The 25,140-nt window shown below is 39.6% G+C and overlaps 1 protein-coding gene across 3 annotated transcripts in view; it reads left to right on the forward strand.

Annotated features, from left to right (window-relative positions):
- The window catches only part of TENM3 (teneurin transmembrane protein 3), a 2,583,516-nt gene that overhangs the window by 1,473,493 nt on the left and 1,084,883 nt on the right, over positions 1-25,140 (forward strand). For all 3 annotated transcript variants that reach the window (XM_033942956.1, XM_033942961.1, XM_033942964.1), the window contains one exon: positions 15,500-15,803. In XM_033942956.1, the coding sequence (XP_033798847.1) occupies positions 15,572-15,803 (232 nt within the window). In that variant the 5' untranslated portion in view covers positions 15,500-15,571. The remainder of the gene's footprint in view (positions 1-15,499; positions 15,804-25,140) is intronic.

Here is a 25,140-nt window from a genome sequence, read left to right on the forward strand (position 1 = left end):
GGCGGAATAGAAATCACAAATGTAATGTAATGTAATACTCGAATATAAGTCGATCCAAATATAAGTCGAGACCCCCTTTTTCCCCAAAAAAAGGAGGAAAAATGGTTGACTCAAATATGTCAGGCGGCTTAATATTCAAGTGTCCTGCCTCGTCAGGCTCTGCACCCAGCACCCTTTCATCTTCTCCTCCCCTGTCAGGCTTTGCACCTAGCACCCTTCCATCCTCCCCTCCACTGTCAGGCTCTGCGCCCAGCACCCTTCCCTCTCTCCCCTGTCAGGCATTGCACCAGCCCCCTTCCTTCCTTTTTCCGTCAGACTCTGCACCCTCCCTCCCTCCCTTCCTCCCATGCTCTGCTCCCACCTCCCTCCCTGCCCTAGCCTCATATAGTACCTCATCTTAGCGATCCGCAATGGAGGTGCAGTGGGCAGGAGCGAACTTTCCAAGTTCCTGCCCTGATAATCAGCTGCCGTGAGTTCCTTTGGCGCTGAGCAACACGAGCAGGAGCTCAATTTGGCACTGCTGCTCGGTACTGAAAGGCATCCTTACTGGCTCCCACAAATTCTCACAAAAATTTGTGGGTGCCAGTAAGGATGCCTCTCAATACTGAGCAGCAGCGCCAAATCGCGCTCCTTCTCGTGTCGCTCAGTGCCGAAGGAACTCACGGCAGCCGGTTATCAGCAGGGCAGGAATTTGGAAAGTTCGCTCCTGCCCACTGTACCTCCACCGCAGATCGCTAAGATGAGGCACCTTATGAGGATAGGGCAGGGAGGGAGGCGGGGGCAGAGCCTGGCGGCAGCAGCCTTAAAAAAAATTCTGGGAGGGGGCATTGACCCAAATATAAACCTGGACCCCCATTTTTGGGCCAATTTTTTGGCCCCCAAATCCTGGTTTATATTTGAGTATATAAGGTATATATATATTTAAAATAAATAAATACTGCTACAAGGTAAATTAGCGCAAATTCCCCTCATGCTGTATTCCCTCACCTCTTCAGTGTTTTTGGAATCTTCTGTTGTAGATATCAAAATATTAAGATCATTACTACTAATTATATTGTCAAGCAACTGTTTTTTTTTTTTTTTTTTTCATGCATTCATTTTGAAAAGGAACTCTTCATAAAGAACACCAGGAAAAAACATTATCTGCATAAGCTGAAACTGGCATCAAGTTGCCAAACTCTAATAAGCCTTAGGGGAACTTTCTGTTGAAACTACTGAACTGAATGCATCAATTTCCCATAACACTAAAAGGCCTGCAGGCATGCTAAAGTCATAGCTGGATATTTCAGTTAACACTCCGTAACATGACCCTAAAGCCTCATTTGCATAACAGCAATTATATGTATTCTGTTATTTGTGGTTTATTGCCATATAGGTCCATGCTAACTCAAGCTGGTATTACTGTTCTTTAAAAATCACAATTTAAAACATGCTTCTATAAAATGATTTATTTTGGCATCAAGTGCATTCTTGTGGAGAATTTGCTCAAAAGCATATGTTATTTATGCTATCATACTAAAATTAAATGTAAGGGAACACAGGGACAATCTAGTATGAAATAGTCAAGCCTTGTCTTTGTTTTTTCATTTACACAATATACAAAGGGCTAGATTGGTGTGCTAATCAGCAAATAAGTTCTATTCCATAAAATGGGATCCATGGTAAATAACATACATAGCACACTTTAATATACTGTATTTAGTCCAGGGGACTAAATACGAGGTCTGTTCAAAAAATTCCAGGACAGTTTGAGTTGTTCACCAACATGAAGTGCTTTTGAAACACAAAAAGCGGCATTGAGTAGCTTGAAACCTCACAAGTAACATGCTTTCCCCCTCCCCTTTTCTTGATATCTGTTTTGATTTCCAAGCTGCAACTATTTTTGTAAGTGTGTTTTCGTGATAGGATATTTTTCATCATGTGCGACCATAATGAGCAGCGTGAAGTTCTTTTTTAAATTGGATAAGACCACTACAGAAACTTATGAAGTGTTGAAAGTGGCTTATCGGGAACATGTCATGAGTCGTGGAAGGTGTTTTGAATGGTATTCACACTTCAAAAGTGGTCGTGAATCAGTGGAAGACAATTTGCAAACTGAAAGACCATCAACGTCAACTGATGAGCATGTTGATCAAGTGAGGATTCCTGTATGAGCTAATTGGTGATTAATTGTTAGATAATTGGCAGAGGAAAGCAACATCTCTATTGGTTCATGCCACAATATTCTAAAAGAGAAATTGGGCATGTCTCGCATTGTGGCAAAGTTTGTTCCATGGTTGATGACCGATGACCAGTAGAACAGCCGCATCATGATCTGTCAAAATCTTGAGCAGGCAAATGAAGACAAAGCATTTCTTGATAAAGTGATAACTGGTGATGAGACATGGGTGTTTGGTTATGATGTAGAAACCAAAGCTCAATCATCTTAATGGAGAACCAAAACGTTGCCAAGACCAAGAAAAGCTCGGCAAGTTTGGTTGAACATCAAAGTAAGGTTAACAGTTTTGACAGTTACAGCATTGCTCACTATAAATTTCTGCCACAAGGACAAACTGTCAACCAAAATTACTATCTGAAAGTGTTGAAATGACTCTGTGAGAGAATCAGGAAGAAGTAGCCTGAACTTTGTAGGGAGCAGTCATGGTTCCTGCATCAAAATTAGTGAATTTTGCACAAGAAAAACATGATGACAGTTTTTCTCCAGCCACCTTACTCTCCTGACTTGACCCCTGCTGACTTCTTGTTTCCTAAATTTAAATCCACACTGAAAGGAAAGTGATTTGACATCATTGGAGACATAAAGCTAAATTTGACACAGCAGCTTTTGGTGATTCCTGAAGATGCGTTTAAGGACTATTTCCAGAAGTGGAAACGATGTTGGGAAAAGTGTATATGTAGGGAAGCGGAGTACTTTGAAAGGAATAATAAGTTATATAATTAATACATTTTTATAAAATCAGTCCTGGAACTTTTTGAACAGACCTCGTATATGCTAAATATATCTCATGTTTATTTATTGTGGATATCTTGAAAAACAGACTGGCTTGGTGAGTCCCAAGGACTAGGTTGAGAATCTCTGATCTGATCTCAAACTTATGAATATACATATCCTCTATTGCAAACTTGACTTAAATTTTAAACGTCCTCCCATGTTTTCCCCTTTCACATGTAGCCAAAATGCTTCATTCAACACAGCACGGATTATACATAAAATGATCTATAAGCCATAGCATTATGTTGTACAATAGTTTGAAGCCATATAAATACATCAGAAAAATAAATACTGAACATTAAAATGAATTGAGGAATATCAGAGGCTCCATTAACCTTGTCATATCTTATTGCGTTTCTTTATTTCTATCATTTCATATATTCTCAGTGTTGTTTGTGTTTTTTAAACAATTGCTTACTTTATTAATTTTTTTTTCTTACATCTCTTGTCTGAAATAAAGAACGTATATAAGTTTTCTTAGTTCTTTAATTTCCTGTTTCAAGTTCTTACTGAGACTCTCCCTATGTTGAACTCTTTTGTAACTTTTTATTTGATATGGTTTGTTTTATAGAAAATCAATTACTGCAATTTTCGGCTGCTGGGCTTTTTTTTTTCTTTTTCTTTTACTGTCCTTTATTTACATCCAGTTAGTGCCTTGGACAATATCACTTGAAATAGCAATAAAGAAAAAAAAAATCTTCATTCTTGAACTGCACATTCAATACTATTTTCTCTTGAGATGATCATGCAGTTTCCCATACTTAGTACTTTATTAGTATAAAAAAGGGTATGTGAAACTATAATCATGAAGTGCTGCAAACCTGTCTGGTTTTATAGGATATCCCTGAGAATTATGCATGAGATTTATTTGCATGTCATAGCAGCAATACATGCAAATCTCTCATGTCTATTTGTAAAGGAGGGCTGCCCAAGTCCGGACCTCGAGATCTACTGGCAGGCCAGTTTCTCAGGATATCCACAATCAACATGCATGAGAGAAATTTGCATACCAAGAAGGCAGAGCAGGCAAATCTCTCTCATACATATTCATTGTGGATATCCTGAAAACCTGGCCTGCCAGCAGATTTCGAGGACCGGACTTGGGCAGCCCTGCTCTAAAGTGACCATTTCATTAAACCTTACTAAAATGTTATGTTGTTCTAAAGACTGTGTTTCGCACCAGGTACTTAAGATGACTGAAACTTCTATTAAATTGCATTATCATCTTCTGTACTACATGATATGACTGTATATTAGAAAAGTTAATATGCAAATGAAAGGTTATGAGGACATTAGGATTTAGTATAGAAGCATTGAATATGGTGGTAGATCAGGACTATGAGGCTCATCTAGACCAGTGATTCCCAACCCTGTCCTGGAGGAACACCAGGCCAATCGGGTTTTCAGGCTAGCCCTAATGAATATGCATGAGAGAGATTTGCATATGATGGAAGTGATAGGCATGCAAATTTGCTTCATGCATATTCATTAGGGCTAGCCTGAAAACCCAATTGGCCTGGTGGTCCTCCAGGACAGGGTTGGGAACCACTGATCTAGACTGCCCAGAGGCTTTCCACACATTCCTTTGCAATTAATCATCCTCTGTATTTACCCTGAGCTTTCCTGAATTCTGACATTGTTTTGTCCATCTGCACTGGAAGATTATTCAATGCATCTGGCCATGCTATCCATGAAGAAGTAACCTTGTGCAAGTCATCTTAGGGGTTGATATTCAAAAGGGTTTAACTGGGCAGGAGAGGCTACCACCCTGCTAAATCTCACTGAGCTGACCAGCTGCTGATACCCAGCAGAATTTAACTAGATATTGCCACTGAATATCACCTCTAACCAACCATCACATTAACTGGCCAGGTTAGGAACAGGTCAGGGGTGGAGTTGGCATAGCCAGTTAGTGGTGATATTCAGTCCACTAATTAGTAAGCATGCAAATTTTGGACAGCAAAACAGCTTATCTTAACGTTATGCTGAATATCAGGTAGTGCCTCTTTAACTTTCAGGTCAGCATACATATCTGGATATTCTTTGCCTGGAGCCAAGTATGCCCCATCATTGAATATTTAGGGTTAGGTCATGCTTTGGCTGGAAGCAGCTTATAAGCTCGCGAGTCAAAAAAGTGTGGGCACCCCTGGACTAGAGTGTATAGAATGCACTTGTAAATTGGATGATTTTCCACTACTACTACCTATCATTTCTGTAGTGCTACTAGACGTATTCAGCACTTTACATAGCATATAGAACATAGAAACATGATGGCAGATAAAGGCCAAATGGCCCATCTAGTCTGCCCATCCGCAGTAACCATTATCTCTTTCTCTCTCCGAGAGATCCCATGTGCCTATCCCAGGCCCTCTTGAATTCAGACACAGTCTCTGTTTCCACCACCTCTTCCAGGAGAGTGTAACATGCATCTACCACCCTTTACGTAAAAAAGTATTTCCTCAGATTACTTCAGAGCCTATCACCTCTTAACATCATCCTATGGCCTCTCATTGAAGAGTTTCCTTTCAAATGAAAGAGACTCGACTCATACGCATTTATATTATGTAGATATTTAAACAACTCTATCATATCTTCCCTCTTTCACCTTTCCTGCAAATTATACATATTGAGATCTTTAAGTCTGTCCCCATATGCCTTATGATAAAAACCACATACCATTTTAGTAGCCTTCCTCTGGACTGACTCCATCCTTTTTATATCTTGTTGAAGGTGCGGCCTCCAGAATTGTACACAATATTTCCTGCAGGTACTTTCTCTGCCCTATTTTTTTGTTTTTCTTTGAAGTTGAGACTTTTTGACTCCAGTTCCAAATTGGGAGGGAGAAAGTATCTAGGGGGGGAGGGGAGTAGCTGTTTACTGGATCCGCTTTGCAATGGCACTGTGACCTAGATCTCATTCTATTCCATCTTGTCCTATTTTTTTCCCCCGATTTCTACCTTTTATTGCTTTACATTATTACATTAAGTCATAGAAAAAAAAAAAAAAACAACTTAGATTGAAAGGTTCTACTAGGAAGGTATATCAAATGTATAATAAACTTGAAACTTTCCCCCTCTTTTTACAAAAGCTGGCAGTGCGGGCCGACATGGTAAATGCTCCAATGCTCATAGGAATTGAATGGGCGTCGGAGCATTTGCTGCCGCACGGTACTTGGCTGTGCAACTTTGTTAAAAGGGGCCTTAGTGAAAGAGGCTTATATACATTCCTTTGCTTTCATCATTGTACATAACATTTTTCAAAGTATTCTTACATAGGGCACAATGGAGAGATGTAAAGCACAAATAGGTGCATTCTATTCATCACCTCATGAATTGAAATCTTACATACGTACACAATAGATGTTTGATCTGTTTGTGCAGTCGGTCATTCAGGGGAGTTTTCTTCTTTATTTTGGATAACTAGGATACACTGTTCTTTTTATCCTCTAGAGTTATCATGTTAAGGATGCAAGAAATGAGTAAAAATTATGTATTTTTATTTATTTAATTTGTTTTCTATCTCACTCTCCCCAAAGAGCTCAGAACGGGTTACAGGTATGGGTGAATAGGTGCTTTAGGCAATTGCATAGGCAAAAAGGAGTGTTTATCTTGATTCTTATTAATTTTGTACATAAAGGACAATATTCTTCTTGTTTACATGTATATGTGTCTTCATATACTTTATAATACCATCTAGTAGAAAAGTATGCACTGCACTGCATACATTTGTAAATAACTAGCATACTGGCATGTCATTGCAATCATGCTGCCTACATCTCGGTAGCTCCTTATGGAAATACTCTCCTAAAATTTAATTTTTTTTAAAGCAGTGATAAATATTTTCCTTTTCAGATGAATATCCCCCTAGTGACTAATTTAGCAAGAAATGTTTTTTTTTGAATTTTTCCATTTTATGGCCCTAAAAGGCAAAACATATTTGAGCTGAATAGGTTCCTACCATGCTAGTGTGGTGGAAAGTACAAAATATATTTAGAATGAGACAGATAAAAAAAAGTGATTACCTTCTTTTATACCTTCCATTTTTAACTTGCAGTCACATCATGTCAACAAATTTCTGTTTATTGGTCAACTTTCAGTTGGTGGCAGTCAGCGATTGTATGATGTTCTGTTTCAAACTCGTAAATTAGACCCAGATACTCAATGCTGGGCCAAATCTAGGCACCAGCATTGAATAGCTGGGTCTAATGGGACTGCTTCTGAGTCTTATGAAGACCCTGGCTGATATTCAAGTAGGAACCAAATAAGACATTTATGCAGATTCTGGATGAATATCAGCTGGGATTCAAATAAGGCTATCCTCCATATTCCTACCCCCTTCTTTTGACTCTCCCCCTCCCCCAAAAAGAGAAATAGCCTGTTTCCTTCCTCCTGAACTTCTCAAAAAGCAATAGGCCTGCTCTTTTTCTCCTGGTTTTTCCCTAAAAAACCAGGTCCCTTCTCTTTGCCCCTCCCCCCCAAAATAGCCCCTCTTTCTTGATGCCCCTAAGAATGATAGGCCTCCTTCCTAAAGCATCTCAGCCCCTATATATATATCCCCCTTTTCCTGATGATTCAACAGGGTCTTTGGGCAGGAGTGATCCTAAGTCACTGTTGTTCATGTCAACTGCGGCCTGAAAATGACTACTGTGACCTCCTAGTAGTATTCTTGCAGTACTACCGCTGTGACAAAAATAAATTAACACAAGCTGTACCATGAAACTGCCAATAAAGGTTGCAGAAGCTATTTTGAAGCTGCAGTTGACATGGTCAGCAGTGGCTTGATATAACTGTAATTGTACAAATGTGACGAAGACATGTATAGTTTTCTGTAAGTTACACATGCAAGTGGCAGCCCTGCTTATTGCTTGCCCATGCTACATCCATCCTCTTGCAGTTACACACTTTGGCCCAAATTCTGTACTGTATATGGTGTCCTAAGTTATACGTGCAAATCGGTGTGCATAGCTGATTTGCACATGAAACTTAATTGCTTAACAAGCCAATTAATACCCAAAATTGGCACCTAATAATTGATGCTAATTAGCACTCATTAGAAGTTATGTGCACAAATTTATAGGCGTATTCTATAATGTGATGTATGTCACTTCTAGTGCAAATCTCAACAGGGCTTGTAGCCAGGAGAGGAGCATGGGTAGATCACAGGCATTCCTAAAAGCTAGGTATACTGTTATAGAATATGCACAGTCTTAGCCCAAATTAGGTGCAGATATTTAGGCTTGGTTTTCCTTGGCCTAAATGTGTGTCTAAATGTTATGCTGTGTACATCCACTACTCATGATCCTATATTTAGTGGATGCCTTTTATAGAATTATGCTGTGCATCTTATATAGAATTTGGGAGTACATGTGTTTTTATAGAATAGTGCTTAGGCATCCCGCTGGCACTTCCATGGGTAGGTGTACATTTACATGTGTAATTTTTTTGCATGCAAGTGGTGCATAAATGAATATGTGAGGCTATAGAATTGCCCTTATATAGCTGCTATCATAGGTCTCAAGGCCTATTTAATTGATCCTCAGTTAGCTGCTGTTGGAAACAGGATGCTTGGCTTGATGGACATTTAGTCTGTCCCAGTATGGTAATTCTTATGTTCTTATCCAAATACGCAAAAAAAAAAAAAAAGTAATAAGGTATTAAAGTAAACATCTAGAATCCATTTCCATCATTAAATTTGCAAAAGCGTTCAAATAAATAGAAGGCAGGATTGACAATCCACCAGTACACACAGGATAGGAAAGAGAGTTTGCAAAACAAGAGAGGGGAAAAAAAAACCTATATAAAAACATATTTACCACTTATAAGACTTGGATTAGCAAACAAGGACTAACAAGTGGCATGTGAACCCCAGGAACCATAAATTGATGAAACAGGAGATATGAATTGTTACAGAGAAGTGAACTGGAACTAAGGACGAGATTCTGATATGTAGTTGCAGCCTAGGTCAGTGGATTACAGACAAAATGGTTCACAAGAAGCCTGGAAAAATTGACATCGATTCTGTAAGAAAGAGCTGAAATTGCTTGTGCAATTGACTATATAAAGTTCTGATGGAAGATTTGTATATAGAAAGGCACAATAAGGTGGTACATCTCATCCATTAGAAACTTTGTAAACATTGCAATGTTTCTGGAACAGAAAAACAGCAGTATCACGACTATAAGAGAATCACAGAAAATGAAAATGTTATGATTGCTTGGGGCATTTCAATTCCAAACGATTAAAAAAAAAAAAAAATAGTATCAAAGCAAGAAACTGAGCATCGTGGTAAGAGAGAAAACAAGTGCCGAAAGATTACTCTGTGCCTTGAGTGGGTAAAGATCTTCAAATACCACCAGTGCAGTCGGAGACTGAGAGACAGTGTGGCAGAAAGATAGTGAAATAGACCCCAGACTTGATTTAAAGGAATTTTAAAGCAACCTTGAAAAGTTTCCTATAGCTGTTACATCTTTTGAACTTTATAAAGAAGTTCGATTTGGCGCAATGCGAGTAATACAGTGAACATTATCAGTATATTTCAGAGCCTGAAACTGTCCTCCACGTACCCTGACATAGGCGTGATGTTCCCTACTGTTAGGTATACACATAACTAACCCATTTGGAGATATCCTCCTCCCCCTTCCCTCTGCCAAAAAAGGCAAGGCAGATACTTAATAATATATGCATATTTATTTACAAAATAATTCTCCTCTTTTACGAATGCATAACAAGGGTTTTAGCGCCAGCAATAACGGTAACTGCTCCGAAGCTCATAGAATTCCTATGAGCATCTCAACAGTTACTGCTGCTGCCGGCACTATAACTTGCACTATGCGTTCATAAAAGAGGGGGAAAGTGAAGTATAATTACAATAGTGAACACAAAATAATGTCTAAAGTAAATAGAAATAAATGTGGCCTTAACCAGAGGTTTTCAATCCAGTCCTTCAGACTGCATTAACTATTCTAGTTATTAGGATTGCTGGATGTCATTCATCTGTATAATGCACTAAGAAATAGCCAATAAGTCACTATATTGAAGCGTTTATGATAGCCCTCACCATAAAGACTAGGGGGCACTCAATGAAGTCATAGGGAAATACTTTTAAAACCAATAGGAGGAAATAGGTTTTCATTCAGAGAATATTTAAGCTCTGGAATACATTGCCAGAGGTGGTGGTAAAAGCAGATAGCATAGCTGGTTTTAAGAAAAGTTTGGACAATTTCCTGGAGGAAAAGTCCATAGTCTGTTATTGAGACAGATATGGGGGAAGCCACAGATTGCCCTGGATCAGCTGCATGGAATGTTGCTACGCTTTTGGCCAGGTACTAGTGACCTGGATTGGCCAACATGAGAACGGGCTACAGGGCTTGATGGACCATTGGTCTGACCTAGTAAGGCTATTTTTATGTTCTTATAACTTTTTCTTAGTCTGATGCATTCCGGATCCTCTGTAGTTTTGCAAATATTTGTTGTGAATTTCATTTTGAGTATTCTGACAACCAGATCGAATGACTCCCTGCAACCTGGTTTTGAGAACCACTAGACTAATGGAAAAGAAGTAAACTGTAATAAAATCCATGCATGTAGCATTCCAAAAATATTCAGGAATATGAAAAATTAAACAAAAAAATTAAACATGTGAAAAAAGGATATGTTGAGCAATACAGATTGCACTGTTGCTTTAGCAAAAGTGAGTTCTCTAAAGTAGAGAGTTCATGAGCAACATTAAAAAATAAAAAAGATTAATCAAAATATTTGGATTCTCTGGAAAATTGTCAAATTATTAACTACCTTTTTCACCTGTGTCACTTGAAAATATGTTGTTTACCTGTATATGTATATTATATTTGCGAAAAGCATTATATATTACAGGAAAATGAAAGAGAAACTCATTTGATAGGGAAAATGTGATCATCATATATCATTGTTCATATGAATAATTATCCTGGACAATATAAATATAGTAATATAGTAAATGAAGGCAGATAAAGACCTGAACGATTAAATTAATGTGTCTCTTTGATATTTCGGGGTCATAGACTGTAAAGTCCACCTGATATTGTCCTAGATTTCAAATGCTGAGGTTGCCATTCAACCTCATTCCAGCCTGTCCAACCATCTTGTTTGCAGGATATCTACCATAAAGTCTGTCCAGTAACATCCTCATGTTCCAAGATAGTTGAGTTCCCATAGATGCCCTCCCCTGCCCATCCTATACCAAATCATAGAAACATGATGGCAGATAAAGGCCAAATGGCCCATCTTGTCTGCCCATCCACAGTAACCATTATCTCTTTCTCTCTCTGAGAGATCCCACTTGCATATCCCAGGCCCTCTTGAATTCAGACACAGTCTCTGTCTCTACCATCTCTTCCGGGAAACTGTTCCATGCATCTACCACCCTTTCTGCAAAAAAGTATTTCCTTTCATTATTCTGGAGCCTATCACCTCTTAACTTCATCCTATGACCTCTCCTTACAGAGTTTCCTTTCAAATGAAAGAGGCTCGACTCATGTGCATTTACATTACGTAGGTATTTAAACATCTTTATTATATTTCCCCTCTCCTGCCTTTCCTCCAAAGTATACAGATTGAGATCTGTCCCCATACACCTTATCACGAAGACCACACACCATTTTAGTAGCCTTCCTCTGAACCAACTCCATCCTTTTCATATCTTTTTGAAGATGCGGCCTCCTGAATTGTACACAATATTCTAAATGAGGTCTCACCAAAGTCTTATACAGGGGTATCAATACCTCCTTTTTCCTACTGGCCTTACCTCTCCCTAAGCAACCTAGCATCCTTCTAGCTTTCACTGTCAACTTTTCAACCTGTTTGGCCACCTTAAGATCTCATCTCATACAATCATATCCAAGTCCCGCTCTTCTGTTGTGCACATAAGCTCTTCTCCCCCTAATCTGTACCATTCCCTCCGTTTTTTGCAGCCCAAATGCATGACCTTGCATTTCTTAGCATTAAATTTTAGCTGCCAAATTTCATACCATTCTTCAAGCATCGCCAGTTTTTCTTCATGTTATTCACACTATCCGGCGTGTCTCCTCTATTGCAGATTTTGGTATCATCCACAAAGAGGCAAATCTTACCCGACAATCCTTCAGCAATATCGTTTATAAAAATGTTAAAAAAGAACAGGCCCAAGAACAGAACCTTGAGGTACACCACTGGTAACATCCCTTTCCTCAGAGTGATCTCCATTGATCACTACCCTCTGTCGCCTTCCACTCAACCGGTTCTTGACCCAGCCCGTCACTTTGGGATCCATCCCAAGGGCACTCAGTTTATTTAATAGATGTCTGTGTGGAACACTGTCAAAGGCTTTGCTAAAATCTAAATACACCACATCTAATGCACATCCTCTATCCAATTCTCTGGTCACCCAGTCAAAGAGATTAACCAGATTTGTCTGACAAGACCTACCTCTAGTGAATCCATCTTGCCTCCGGTCCTGTAATCCACCACATATGGGACAGAGACCATGCAAGTCTGTCTGGTACCGGCCTTAGTTCTTTAATTTACATCCTTCATTTTCTAATTAGAGATCCTCTATGTTTATCCCATAATGTTTTGACTTTCATCACTGTTTTCCTCTCCACCACTTCCCTCGGGAGGGCATTCCAGGCATCTATCACCCTCTCCATGAAAAATAATTTCCTAACATTGCTCCTAACATTGGCCTGGTGGTCCTCCAGGACAGGGTTGGGAACCACTGATCTAACAACCTCCCTACAACCTCAAATTGTACCCTCTAGTTTTACCATTTTCTCTTCTCTGGAAAAAGATTTGGTTCTATATTAATACCATTCAAGTATTTAAACATCTGTATCATATCTTCCCTGTCCCTCCTTTCCTCCAGAGTATACATATATAGGTCTTCCAGTCTCTTCTCATACTTCTTTTGGTTCAAACCCTTTACCATTTTCATTGCCTTCCTCTGGACCACTTCAAGTCTTTTTATATCCTTCACCAAATATGGCCTGCAAAACTGAACACAATATTCCAAGTGCAACCTCACCAATAACCTATATAGGACATCAACACCACCCTTCTTATGCTAGTTATTCCTCTTTCTGTACAGTCTAGCATCCTTCTGGCTACAGCCACCGCCTTATCATACTGTTTAAATGCCTTTAGATCCTCAGACACAATCAACCCAAGGTCCTTCTCTCTGTCAGTGCTTATCAGCCTCACACCTCCCAGCACATATGGTTCCCTTGGATTTCTACCCCCCCCCCCCAATGCATGACTCTGTACTTCTTCACATTGAATTTTAGTTGTCAGATGTTAGACCATTCTTCTGATTTTTGCAGATCATTTTTTCATGTTTTCCACTCCCTCCAGGGTGTCCACTCTATTACAAATCTTGGTATCATCCGCAAAAAGGCTAACCTTACTTTCTAACCCTTCAGCAATGTTGCTCACAAACATATTGAACAGAATCGGTCCCAGCATCAATCCCTGAGGCACTCCACTACTCACCTTTCCGTCCTCCAAGCAAATTCCATTAACCTCCACCCTCTGGCGTCTTTCTATCAACCAGCTTCTAATCCAGTTCACCGCTTTGGGCCTCAACTTCAGCCCATGAGGAACTTTGTCAAAGGCTTTGCTGAAATCTAAGTAAACTATATCTAGCGCACGTCCTTGATCCAATTCTCTGGTTACCCAGTCAAAGAATTCAATCAGATTCATTTGACATGATTTACCTTTAATAAACTCACGTTGCTCGGATCTTGTAATCTATTAGATTCTAAGAATTTCACTATCCTTTCCTTCAGCAACATTTCCATTATTTTTCCAATAACAGAAGTGACACTTACTGGCCTGTAGTTTCCCTCTTCATCTCTGTAACCACTTGTGTGTAGAAGGACCACATTCGTTCTTCTCTAGTCCCACAGAACCTCTCCCATCTCTAAAGATTTACCTGCCAAAACCTCTCAGAGCTCCCTCAATATCCTGGGATGGATCCCGTCCGGTCCCATAGCTTTGTCCACCTTCAGTTTTTCAAGTTGTTCATAAACACTTTCTTCCGTGAACAGTGTGGTATCCACTCCATTCTCAGGTGTAACTTTGTTAAGCAATCATGTTCCTTCTCCATTTTTTTCTTCTGTGAATACCGAACAGAAGTATTTGTTTAGCATGTTTGTTTTGTCCTCATCACTCTCCACATAGTGGTTCATACCTTCTTTCAGTCTCGTAATTCCATTTTTTGTCTTGTCTTTCTCCTTTCACTAATATACCTAAAAAAAATTTGTCTCCCTTTTTTATATTTATAGCCTTTTTTCTTCCCCTTTCACCAGACGTATCTCTCTTGACTTCTTTCAGTTTCATCTGATATCCCTTTCTGTACTCCTCTTCTTCAGTTTTTTTTATATTTCTTGAACACCAATTTGTTTGCCTTTATTTTTTCTGCCACCATATTGGTTTCCTTTTTCTCTTATTTTTATTTATTTTCTTCACATAAAGGTCAGTAGCTCTTTTTATTGCACCTTTCAATTTGGACCACTGTTTTTCCCGCTTCTCTTATGTTTTTTTTATCCAATCAGCTCTTTCTTCAGGTACCTCCCATCCATACATTTGAAATCCAGGATTTTGAGTTTTGTGTGGCCATCCTCCACTTTGGCTATTATATCGAACCAAACAATATGATGATTGCTACTTCCCAGATGGGACCCCACTCGAACATTAGAGACACTTTCTCCATTTATGAGCACCAGATCCAGTATTGCTTTTTCCCTCATGGATTCCATTACCATTTGTCTATGCAAAGCCCCTTGAAAGGCATCCACTATCTCCCTTTTTCTTTCCGATTCCGCAGATGGAACTTTTCAGTCCGCATCTGGCAGGTTGAAATCACCCAGTAACAGCACCTCCCCTTTCTTTCCCAACTTTTGTATATCTGTAATCAGATCTTTGTCAATTTGCTGCGATTGAGTCGGAGGTCTGTAGACAACACCCAAGTGGATAGATGTTCCATCTTCTCTTTTCAAAACAATCCATATTGCTTCTTCCTTTCCCAAGGCCCTCCGCATTTCAGTCTCTTGGATATCTGTCTTTACATAAAGAGATGCTTTTCAACCATCTCTGTCCTTCCTAAAAAAGATTATAGCCTGGTATGTTGGCGTCACATCCATGGGAATCACTGAACCATGTCTCTGTGATAGCAACAATATCCAAGTCTGCCTCTAACAACAGGGCTTGCAGATCCTGATTTTTGCTGCCTAGACTGTGGGCGTTTGTGGTCATTGCTTTCCAGCAACTATTCCTCAACAATCTCATTTTTTGTTTAGTTTTTAATTTCAGCTCATTTCCTCTTGCATCGCTAGGATGTGAATTTCTAATATCGTTGTTTTCATTGCTATCTTTATTATAATAAAATAATATTTACTTGTCTTGATTCTCCAACTAATTCATTTTTCATTTAGGAGTAAAATACCTATTTATGATTTATATTTCTTGACTACTTTAACTTTTTTTCCTCTTCACACAGGTGGACTTAACACTGGATGCCTAAGAGAGTTTCAAGCAAGCTGGACAGATGCTTACACAGAATGAATGAAGTATGGATGTGAAAGAACGTAGGCCTTATTGCTCTCTGACTAAGAGCAGACGAGACAAAGAAAGACGTTACACAAGCTCTTCTGTAGACAATGAAGAATGTCGAGTGCCTACACAAAAGTCTTACAGCTCAAGTGAAACACTGAAAGCTTTTGATCATGATTCTTCAAGGCTGCTCTATGGAAACAGAGTAAAAGACTTGGTTCACAGAGAAGCAGATGAGTATCCCAGACAAGGTAGGCAAAGAGTATTACATTGAACACTATACAGCACTTAGGAGGAAGATGCAGGGCTTATAGTAGCTCATTTCTTTGGGCGATTTGAAGTCATAAGTTTTTACATTCATTCTGGATATTCTGTTCACTAATGTAAATGTCTTAGAAAGACATTTTCATGTCATGAAGTACCTATTATAAATCAGCTAACATTTGATTACAGTGTTAGAAAACTGACCTTTGTTGCATTGTTAAAGGTTAAATAAAATATTTTATCCATCCTTATGATGCTGTTTTTACCTTTAGATTGTAAATCATATTTATAACATCATAATATTATAAGAACTGTGATTTAAAACCAGAGGCACACATTTAAGTGAAATTAGATGTGCAACCTTTTTTAAAACATTTTGATGTTGAACGGATCTTGGAAAAAAAAAAATACCAGAAAGCATTCTTGCATTACTAAGGATTTGATTTACTAAAGTGTCTGTGTGTGTGAGGAAGAGGGAGGATTTAATAAATGAGGCTATAAATATGCATTGGGATTAAACAAGTTCAGACATAGCAATCAGCATTTGATCAAAGCCTGTTAGTACCCGGATATTCAGAGTGGTTATCTGTATACTGATCAAAACTGAATATCCAGGTATAATTTCACCATCATCAATTATCCTGGTCCTGACAATATTCAGACCAATACCTGGATAACTTAGCAGATGAAGTTAGTACAGCCTTTTTGCTGTCCTCAGTTTATCTGGGCAGTTGTCTGATTAGTGGACTGAATATCGCTGCTAAAGAGATAAGTGGAAATTGCTCATGCATTACCCCAGCATTACTTGGATAATGGCTAGATGATCTGTATAGATTTTGAGTTACATTATGTGGATAATGCTGCCTAAAATCCAGATGAGTGGAATTTATCCAGATAGGAGGTAGGTTTGTTTTGTTTTTTAACCTAGAAAAGTCACACTGACTATCAGTCCCTCTGTTTTTAAAAAGAAAGCTAGGGAATGGATTGTGAGTACCGAATATGATTTTGGGCTTCTTAAGCATCTCTATGTACAGTTTGTTTTTGGCAAACCCTGTAAGTTTTGGTAGCTCTCAGTAAACGTTTAACCTACTGTATATCCTTTCTATGTTTTTTTTTGTCTCTCCTTTAAACTTTGCTGGGATAGCGATAGCTTTCTGACAGCTATTCTTCCTTTCATTTAGCTTATTAGTGGAATTTATGTACCATTTTCACACAAAATCTCTTCTATTCCTCTATTACTACTATTGCTTATCATTTCAGTAGTGCTGTTAGATGTATGCAGTGCTGTATATTAAACATGTAAGAGACAATTCCTGTTCAATAGAGCTTACAATCTAATTAAAACAGACAAATAGGTGTTAGTGAATTTCTCACAGAGGGAATGATAAAACAGACAAGGGAATAGAAGGTAGGCGTTAAAAGCAGCCTCAGAAAAGTAGGCTTTTAGCTTAGATTGGTTAAAGTGGTATTCAATTCTGGATTAGTCTGGGTAGTTTTATTTTTGGGGAGAGGAGTAACTGCATTTTAAATTAAGACTTTCAGAAATCAGATTACACTATACAGATTCTGTAAGTACAGAAACATAGAAAAGGATGGACCATTCACACTGTCTGCTAAACACAAATCCAAGCCTTCTTCTCCTTCAGAGATCCTCTGTATGTGCCCCATGCTTTCTTGAATTTGAAATACTATCCTCATCTTCACCACCTTTACCACCATTCTGTTAAGACGTTCACTTAGGCCCGGATTCTCTACTTGGTGCTTATAGGTGCCCAAGCTCAGTAAAAAAAAAAAAAAAAAGCAAGCAATTTAAATTACTTTTTTTAACTGAGCTCTAGTGGCGCCTGAAAAACTGGTGCTGGAAATGTAGGCCTGGAAAAACCTGGCCTACATTTCTGACGCCTATCTTTCATGGCACTGTTGCGTGACTTTTATACCTTCATTGAATGCAGTATAAGGTAGGATTCTCCAGCCTTTGGGTAGAAGGAAACAGACACCAGGCTCACAGGAGGAACAGAACTCTGAGGTTTCCCATCTGTTGTTAGCCACACCGTGCAAACGATATCATATTAGCAATAAGGCTCCTGAGGGAGGCCATATTGGCTGAAACACGTGCGCGTTGAGCCATCACACAGCTTTCATGATTGAACAATAAAGTTGCACACCAACATCTGTAAATCTCTCCACTGTGGTTTGTTTGTTACTGTTGCCTGACTGACACACAATCTGTGGCTGCTTTTTAGGCGGCCACCAATATTGGCGCCATATAGGGAATCCAGGCCTTAGATCAGGGGTGGGCAACTCCGGTCCTCGAGGGTCAAAATCCTGAAAACCCGACTGGATTCCGGCCCTCGAGGACCGGAGTTGCCCACCCCTGCCTTAGATTATTCTTGTGTCTATTCCAGGGGTGTCCAATGTCGGTCCTCAAGGGCCGCAGTCCAGTCGGGTTTTCAGGATTTCCCCAATGAATATGCATGAGATCTATTAGCATACAATGAAAGCAGTGCATGCAAATAGACCTCATGTATATTCATTGGGGAAATCCTGAAAACCCGACTGGACTGCGGCCCTCGAGGACCGACATTGGACACCCCTGGTCTATTCCCTTTCATCCTCATTCTGTGACCTCTTGTTCTAGAATTTCTTTTCAATTTAAACCATGGATGTATTTAAATGTCTCCAGCATACTGTTTTCCCACACTAGTTATGAGACAATTTATTTTTATTTTTCTTTGCCTTTCTCTTTAGCACCCTGTGGTTGCTATTAGATGCAGACTTTGTTCTTTGACATTTTTTGACATGCTATGATAACACATCTGACAGAGTATTTGTGACCCCCTGAAGCAGGCGGTTTATCTGCCAAAACATGGCCCCGTGTCAGTTCTTTTCATCTGTCGGTGCTTTGCTAATAAAAGAGTGTTTTATATTCTACTCTTGTATGCAGGAAAGTTCTTTGTCCACCCCCTACTTTTCTGTGCTTTTTTTTTCCAGCATACTAGAAGTAATGGAGGGTTGACTTGCCCAAAATCAAAAGGAGTGCAGTGACATGAACTGGGTTCCCCTGGTACTCAGCCTGCTTCTCTATCCATTAGGTTGTTCCTTCTTTCTGTATATATGACCACATACCTGATCTCTCATAAAATTCCAGCAGTTGTAAAAGTAAGTGCTTTGACATGATGATATGAGAGCATTTTCAGAAAAAAAAATTATACTAACCAAAACCACTATAATATGAAAAAAGGTCCTTCTAAGACTGGAGTCGTTGCTATTAAGGGAAGTGGGGGAAAAAATACCTCAGACAAACAGGGAACCTTCCTAAAGAATCCAAAGACAGGGGCCCAAAAAAAAGTTTTTAAAAAACCTCCACTTGACTCAACCTGCAGCTCCCAGGCATGGAAAAGGACCAAAATTTGGAACTGCCTCCCAACCTGCTTACGTCAGACCTCCTCCTATCTTCAGTTTAGGAAGGTGCTAAAAACGCATCTGTTTTCATTATAGTCTTGCTAAGATTCATAATCTTATGTAAGCCGCAATGATTCCCAGTTGGCATTTGTGGGGTATAAGAAACAATATGGTATGTTATGGTAAAATTTTAAAAAACAAAACAGGAACTTTCAATCAAAATGCATTAACACTTACCTTAATAAATGATCACTCTTCTTCTTTCAATATAGTTTTCAATCCATTCGGACAACAAAAAATCTTCAAAACCCCTACAGTGAATCCCTGTTTTTCTTCTGTTGTGTGCTCCTGCTGAACAGCTCACAATGGAGATAATGGTGCATCAGGCTCAAGATGCCAACCTTCTTTCAAAAAGAGTCCATAAATCAGCCCCTCTCTCAATGGCCAGTCAGTAGCACCTCTCTCTTCCAATCAACCATTTGAACCCCAGTGCATCAAACAGAGAGGAAAAAAAAAAAACCCTTCAAAAAACTGCTGACCATTCAAGTCAGATATTTATTCCTGTAGGCTCCATAGTACATAACAAAAATATCCATTTCTGTTCACGCTGTCTTAAATCCTTTTCAGATCACCCTGTTGTTTTGATAATTGTATCTGCTCCAATACTGTACAGCAGAGAAATTCAAATACATATGAATGCTGACGATAGTGCATCACCAGGGGAGCTTCTACTTTACCAGTCCTCAGACAGGAACCATGTTCAATCATATGTGTTTTCAAAGCTCATGACGCTTGCCCCACGAGAGAGATACTGCTGATTGGCCATCAAGAGAAAGGCTGATATATGGATTTTTTTGAAAGAAGGTTGGCATCTTGAGCCTGATGTGCCATTTTATTCCACTGTGGGCTGTTCTGCAGAACATAAGAGCAGTCATACTGGGACAGACTGCAGGTCCATCAAGCCCAGTATCCTGTTTCCAGCAGTGGCCAATCGAGGTCACAAGTACCAGGCAAGATCCCCAAAAAAGTAAAACAATTTTTATGCTGCTTATCCTAGAAATAAGCAGTGGATTTTCCCAAGTCCATCTTAATAATGTCTTATGGACTTTTCAGTTAGGAAATTATCCAAACCTTTTTAAACCCTGCCAAGCTAACAGCTTTTACCACATAAGAACATAAGAAGTTGTCTCCGCTGAGGCAGACCAGAGGTCCATCTTGCCCAGCGGTCCACTCCCGCGGCGGCCCATCAGGCCTATTGCCTGAACAGTGGTCTCTGACTAATTTTATAAATTACCTCTAATCCTATCCCTATAACCTACCATACTCTGTGAATGTGAAGTTTGACTTTGAGAGAGACCACAAGCAGGAAGAGAAAAGAGGGAGAGATAGTAGACTGGGATTTCTGGGTAGGGGCTTGAGAGAGAAGGAGATACCAGATCATAGGCAGGCAAGAAAAAGTTTGTGTGTGTGGGGAGGGAGGGAGGAGGGGAGTGGTCAATGCAAAAATTGTACCAGGGCACCATAGTCTTTTGAGTCAGCCTTGTTTGCGCCACACAGCATTAACAACCAAGGAGATGAGGAGTGGGGCAAGCAGGCAGATGCAGAGCTTGGTTTGTTTGGCCCTTATAAACAAAAATACATTTCTGCTACCCCTAAGGGCAGTGATATCATGTACAGTGCTCCCCCGCAAATTTGCGGTTCACGAATCACAGACTCACTAATTCACAGTATTCTCCAACCACTTCTTCCTGTACTAAATTCAGGCTACACCAATCAGACCGTAGCTCGCGTGAGGGACAATACCACTGCAAAAGAGAATGAACACTAGCCAGGCAATTTATAAGAAAATAAAAAAAAGTCAGAATCAGAGGTATTCTAACTTTTCTGTGGATTGAGAGACATTCTTCAGGTTTGAGCAAAGATGCTGATTCAGTCTGTTTCAAACTTAAGGCCATTTGGGAGCACATTAGGGTTCCAAGAAAAAAGGAAGTCAGCATTTTCAGTACCATTTGTAAGTGCTACTTTGGTTTTGTATACTGTTCTTATTGTAGAGTACTCTCCATGATATAGCAAACATAGGAAGAGGACCATCAGACCAGTTAATTAAAATGCTGGCTATTTTCTAGCTGCCTCTTTTATTATAAATATTTCATTTACAGGTTCCTTTTGTTCATGTCATTCTCGTTTCTACTCTGCAATATCACTTTTTCTGTCACATAACCCAACACACATTCTCTTTACGTTACATTCTGTTCACATTACCTCGCTCCAATACTCACTACAATGTTTTTACATTTCCATAGTTATATTTGCACCACTTTCACAGCTTTCGTTCCTCACACACAACACAATACAAAAAGGCTTTTTAATAAACTAGATAGTTATGGTATATCACAATTTTTTTTTTAATTTCTTCTATACTTTTCTTTCACTTCGTAGTGACGTCATCACGTTTGCACATTTCACAGTCTTCTTTGCATCTTTTTCCCTGTGGTGTCTTTTTGCTTCCGCTTTTGCTCTGCACTGAGTAGGAGCTTTCACAGATTGTCTGGCTGTTCACTGGTAAGTTTAATTCTTTTGACTCTTTCGCAGTACCCTTTTCTATATCTTCTTTTTTATAGTTTAGGTAACTGTTTCCACAAACGATAACCTTATGTTCCCCTATCTCTCAGTTTTTTCATTTGTTCCCCTCAGAGGCTGTTCTCTTTTCACCTTTTTTTGTATATTCACTTTTAGTCATGCATTCCTTACGTGCAGGGCCCGTACAGACCTCCACCAGTTCAGAACCATTTGAGGGATATATACAAGAGCATGCTTTATTACAGCTAAATGTGCAAATGCTTGTCTCATTACACGAATAATCAATTTGGAGAAATATTTGCCTGCTTTTAATTAACTTTCTATACAGAGACAGCAGGAAATTTATATGACTTGTGTGAGATTGAATATAGGTAGTATAATCCATATTCTTAACATGCAATTTAAAGTAATAAAGCCATAATTAAACTTCTGAGTTGTTGCCTTTATCCTAATAAAATGACCCTTGTAAAAGTTTGGGTCTGCATTTCAATACACTTATCTCATAAAATAAATGCTCTTATTGAATAAAGTTCATGTCAAAATTATCATTATAGCTATAATAAATTATTCAAAGGATTTATGCTCCTAACTTTGAGAGTTACGCTCATAACTTGGCTTCTTTGAAAATTTACTAGGACTTACTACCTAAGGCCTGCATTCTGTATAGGACGCCCAGTCTCGGAGCACACAGTCATCCTATACAGAATCGTGCTTAAGCCCGCCTAAAAAAAGAACCCTATTCTCTAACTGACATCCATGTTACAGACACCGGTTAGAGAATCGGGTTGCTGCGGAGCTTATCGTGGCAAGGGATCTCCCTGCCACGATAAATTTAGTGGCTACAGCCGCCTGTCCTCCCGAATGATTGCAGCAGGAGGGATGCCCAATCCTTCCTACCCGGCACCCCCCCTAACAATTGCAACAGGAGGGATGCCCAGTCCCTCCTGCCGGAACCCCGCCACCCACTTGCTGGACCGCCCAGCCCACCCCCGGACCCCACCCCCGGACCCCACCCCCACCCAGACTCACTTAACCCCACCCAAACCTCCAGGATCCTTCAAACCCCTACTGGACACAAGTTTGCACAAGTAGACACCCTCTAATCTTGGTTTAATGGACGGACGCATGGGTCTTTCCTCTGTCCGGTCCACCTTTGTCTGAGTGGCGGGCCTGCTCCTTCATGGTGCATTGTGAGATGCACCAGGGAGGGGCCTAAGGCCTGATTGGCCCAGGCGCCTAAGGCCCCGCCCATGTAGGTGGCCTGCCTCAGGGGGGCTATTTTTTACGTGCATCCCAATTGGCTGGTTAGAGAGCAGCAGGATGCCTACCGCCGCCTACAATCAGGACTCCATTTATAGAATTTGTCCCTAAATGAACACTCAAAATTTCACTAAACTTCTATAAATAATGGGTGGGAATGGGGCAGATTTAGGGTGGAGAAAAACTGTTAGGCCCTATTTCCAATGTGATTTAAGTGGGCTGAAGAGGCTCCTGCCTGCTTAAATTGTGTTCACTGAGGCCCGGATTCTGTATATGATGCCTGGGAAGGGCGTCCTATACAGAATTGGGCCTACACCTGCCCCACATAAACCCAATTCTGTAATCGACGTCTATTTACAGATGCCAGTTACAGAGCCAGGTTACTGTAGATGTGGCTGCTACACTTATCGTGGCAAGGGATCTCCCTGCCGTGATAAGTATAGCGGCCACCAGTCCCCCACGAATAATCACGGCAGGAGGGAGCCCAACTCCTCCTGCTGGTAAGTCCCCCCACCTCCCGACGATCACCAGCAGGAGGGTGCTCAACCCCTCCTGCCAGAAGATGAACCCCCCTCCGGGGGCTGAAATGTCAGTTTTACCTATCCAGTCACAGTGGGACCTGGAAAACAGTAACAATCATGACACCAGCAGTGGAAGCGTAAGATAACAGTTCTTTTGTTTTCCTCTGTAATCTGACTATTGGAACTGAATATTGCTGGATAGTACCAGAGTGGTAATTTTTAGTGGCTTTGTCCACAGATGATGCCACTGAAAATCATAAACTAACCACTATCAATGACATTTATCTGGCTAGCAGGCACTGATATTCAGATAAATGGCTTACATATCAAGTTTATAATTTACTAGGTGTTAAATATTAACAAGGTGTCTGTTACTTCACATAAAATATATGAAATACAAAAATAGAACATTAAATAATAGCTCACTATAAGTCTATGGTTTTGGCATAGGAATAAGCCACAGTAAATGAATCTTGTCTTCATGAACAAAATTAATTGCATAGCTCAAAACTGAAAAAAAATGGACTCAGTGAGTTTTGGAAAAGTGTTCTTCATTTATCCACATAGACATCAGCAGTGATTATTTGTGTCTGACTGTACTGCATCTGGCCACCAGCTGTTCTGTGGGCCCTATCCAATATTCAACCAGAAACCGCATAAGGTGATATTTATGATTTCTCTATTTCCCTTCCTGTATGGTCCTGAACCCCTTTGTGCCACAGCCGGAAAAATTACTATGCACTAATTTTTCCATTAGTGTGCGGCCAGTAAAAAAACAATCACCACTTATTTTTTTAAGCGAGAATAAAATATATTTTTTTTTTGTGTATGGTGTGTGTATATAAATTGATAAATTTACCATTGACATCCCATGGTAAGCCATTTTAATGTGTGGTAAGTGCATGTTAGTGTTTACCGCATTGGTAAAAGAACCCCAGAATGAGGAAGGTGTTACTGATTAGGTACATGGGGTACAGAGATTATCATACGCATTGTATGTAACTTGATTTATATAAGGACAGTGGCAAGGACAGATCACACAGAAGCAAGGAGTATGCATGACTTTAGTGAACTACATTAGTTCACAGTATGGAGATTATTATGTTCTTAACCTTAACGTGACAGTGTATCTAAAAGAGTGCCTGATAGAAGAAACACCTATGTGTGTCTATGTAGAGAACAGTAGATGAAGCTACAAAAAAAATCATGTTAGGAGCAATAAACTTTTATGTTAATAAATGAATGATAAAGGAGATCAGCACAGTAAAATAAAAAAAAATAAGAGCTAAAAGGTAGTGACAAAATGCTTATCCTTTGGAAAGTATGAGGTATTACAGAGCAAACATGATAGGGAAACCTAAGTAGAAAAGCAGAAGGAAGCAAGAATATGCTTAGGAAAACAAAGGTACAAATGAAGGAGAAAATTGCTAATGCAGTAAACCCAGGAGAACATGTCTGTCTATACTGTTTTCTAAAAAGAAAAATTACAGTGATGGGATTGTGAAACCAAGGAAGGAAAGAAATGCATGTCTTTGTGGAGAAGGGGATAGGTAGGATAGAA

Source organism: Geotrypetes seraphini, chromosome 1 (assembly GCF_902459505.1).
Source record: "Geotrypetes seraphini chromosome 1, aGeoSer1.1, whole genome shotgun sequence".
In the NCBI taxonomy this organism is placed as follows: Eukaryota; Metazoa; Chordata; class Amphibia; order Gymnophiona; family Dermophiidae; genus Geotrypetes; species Geotrypetes seraphini.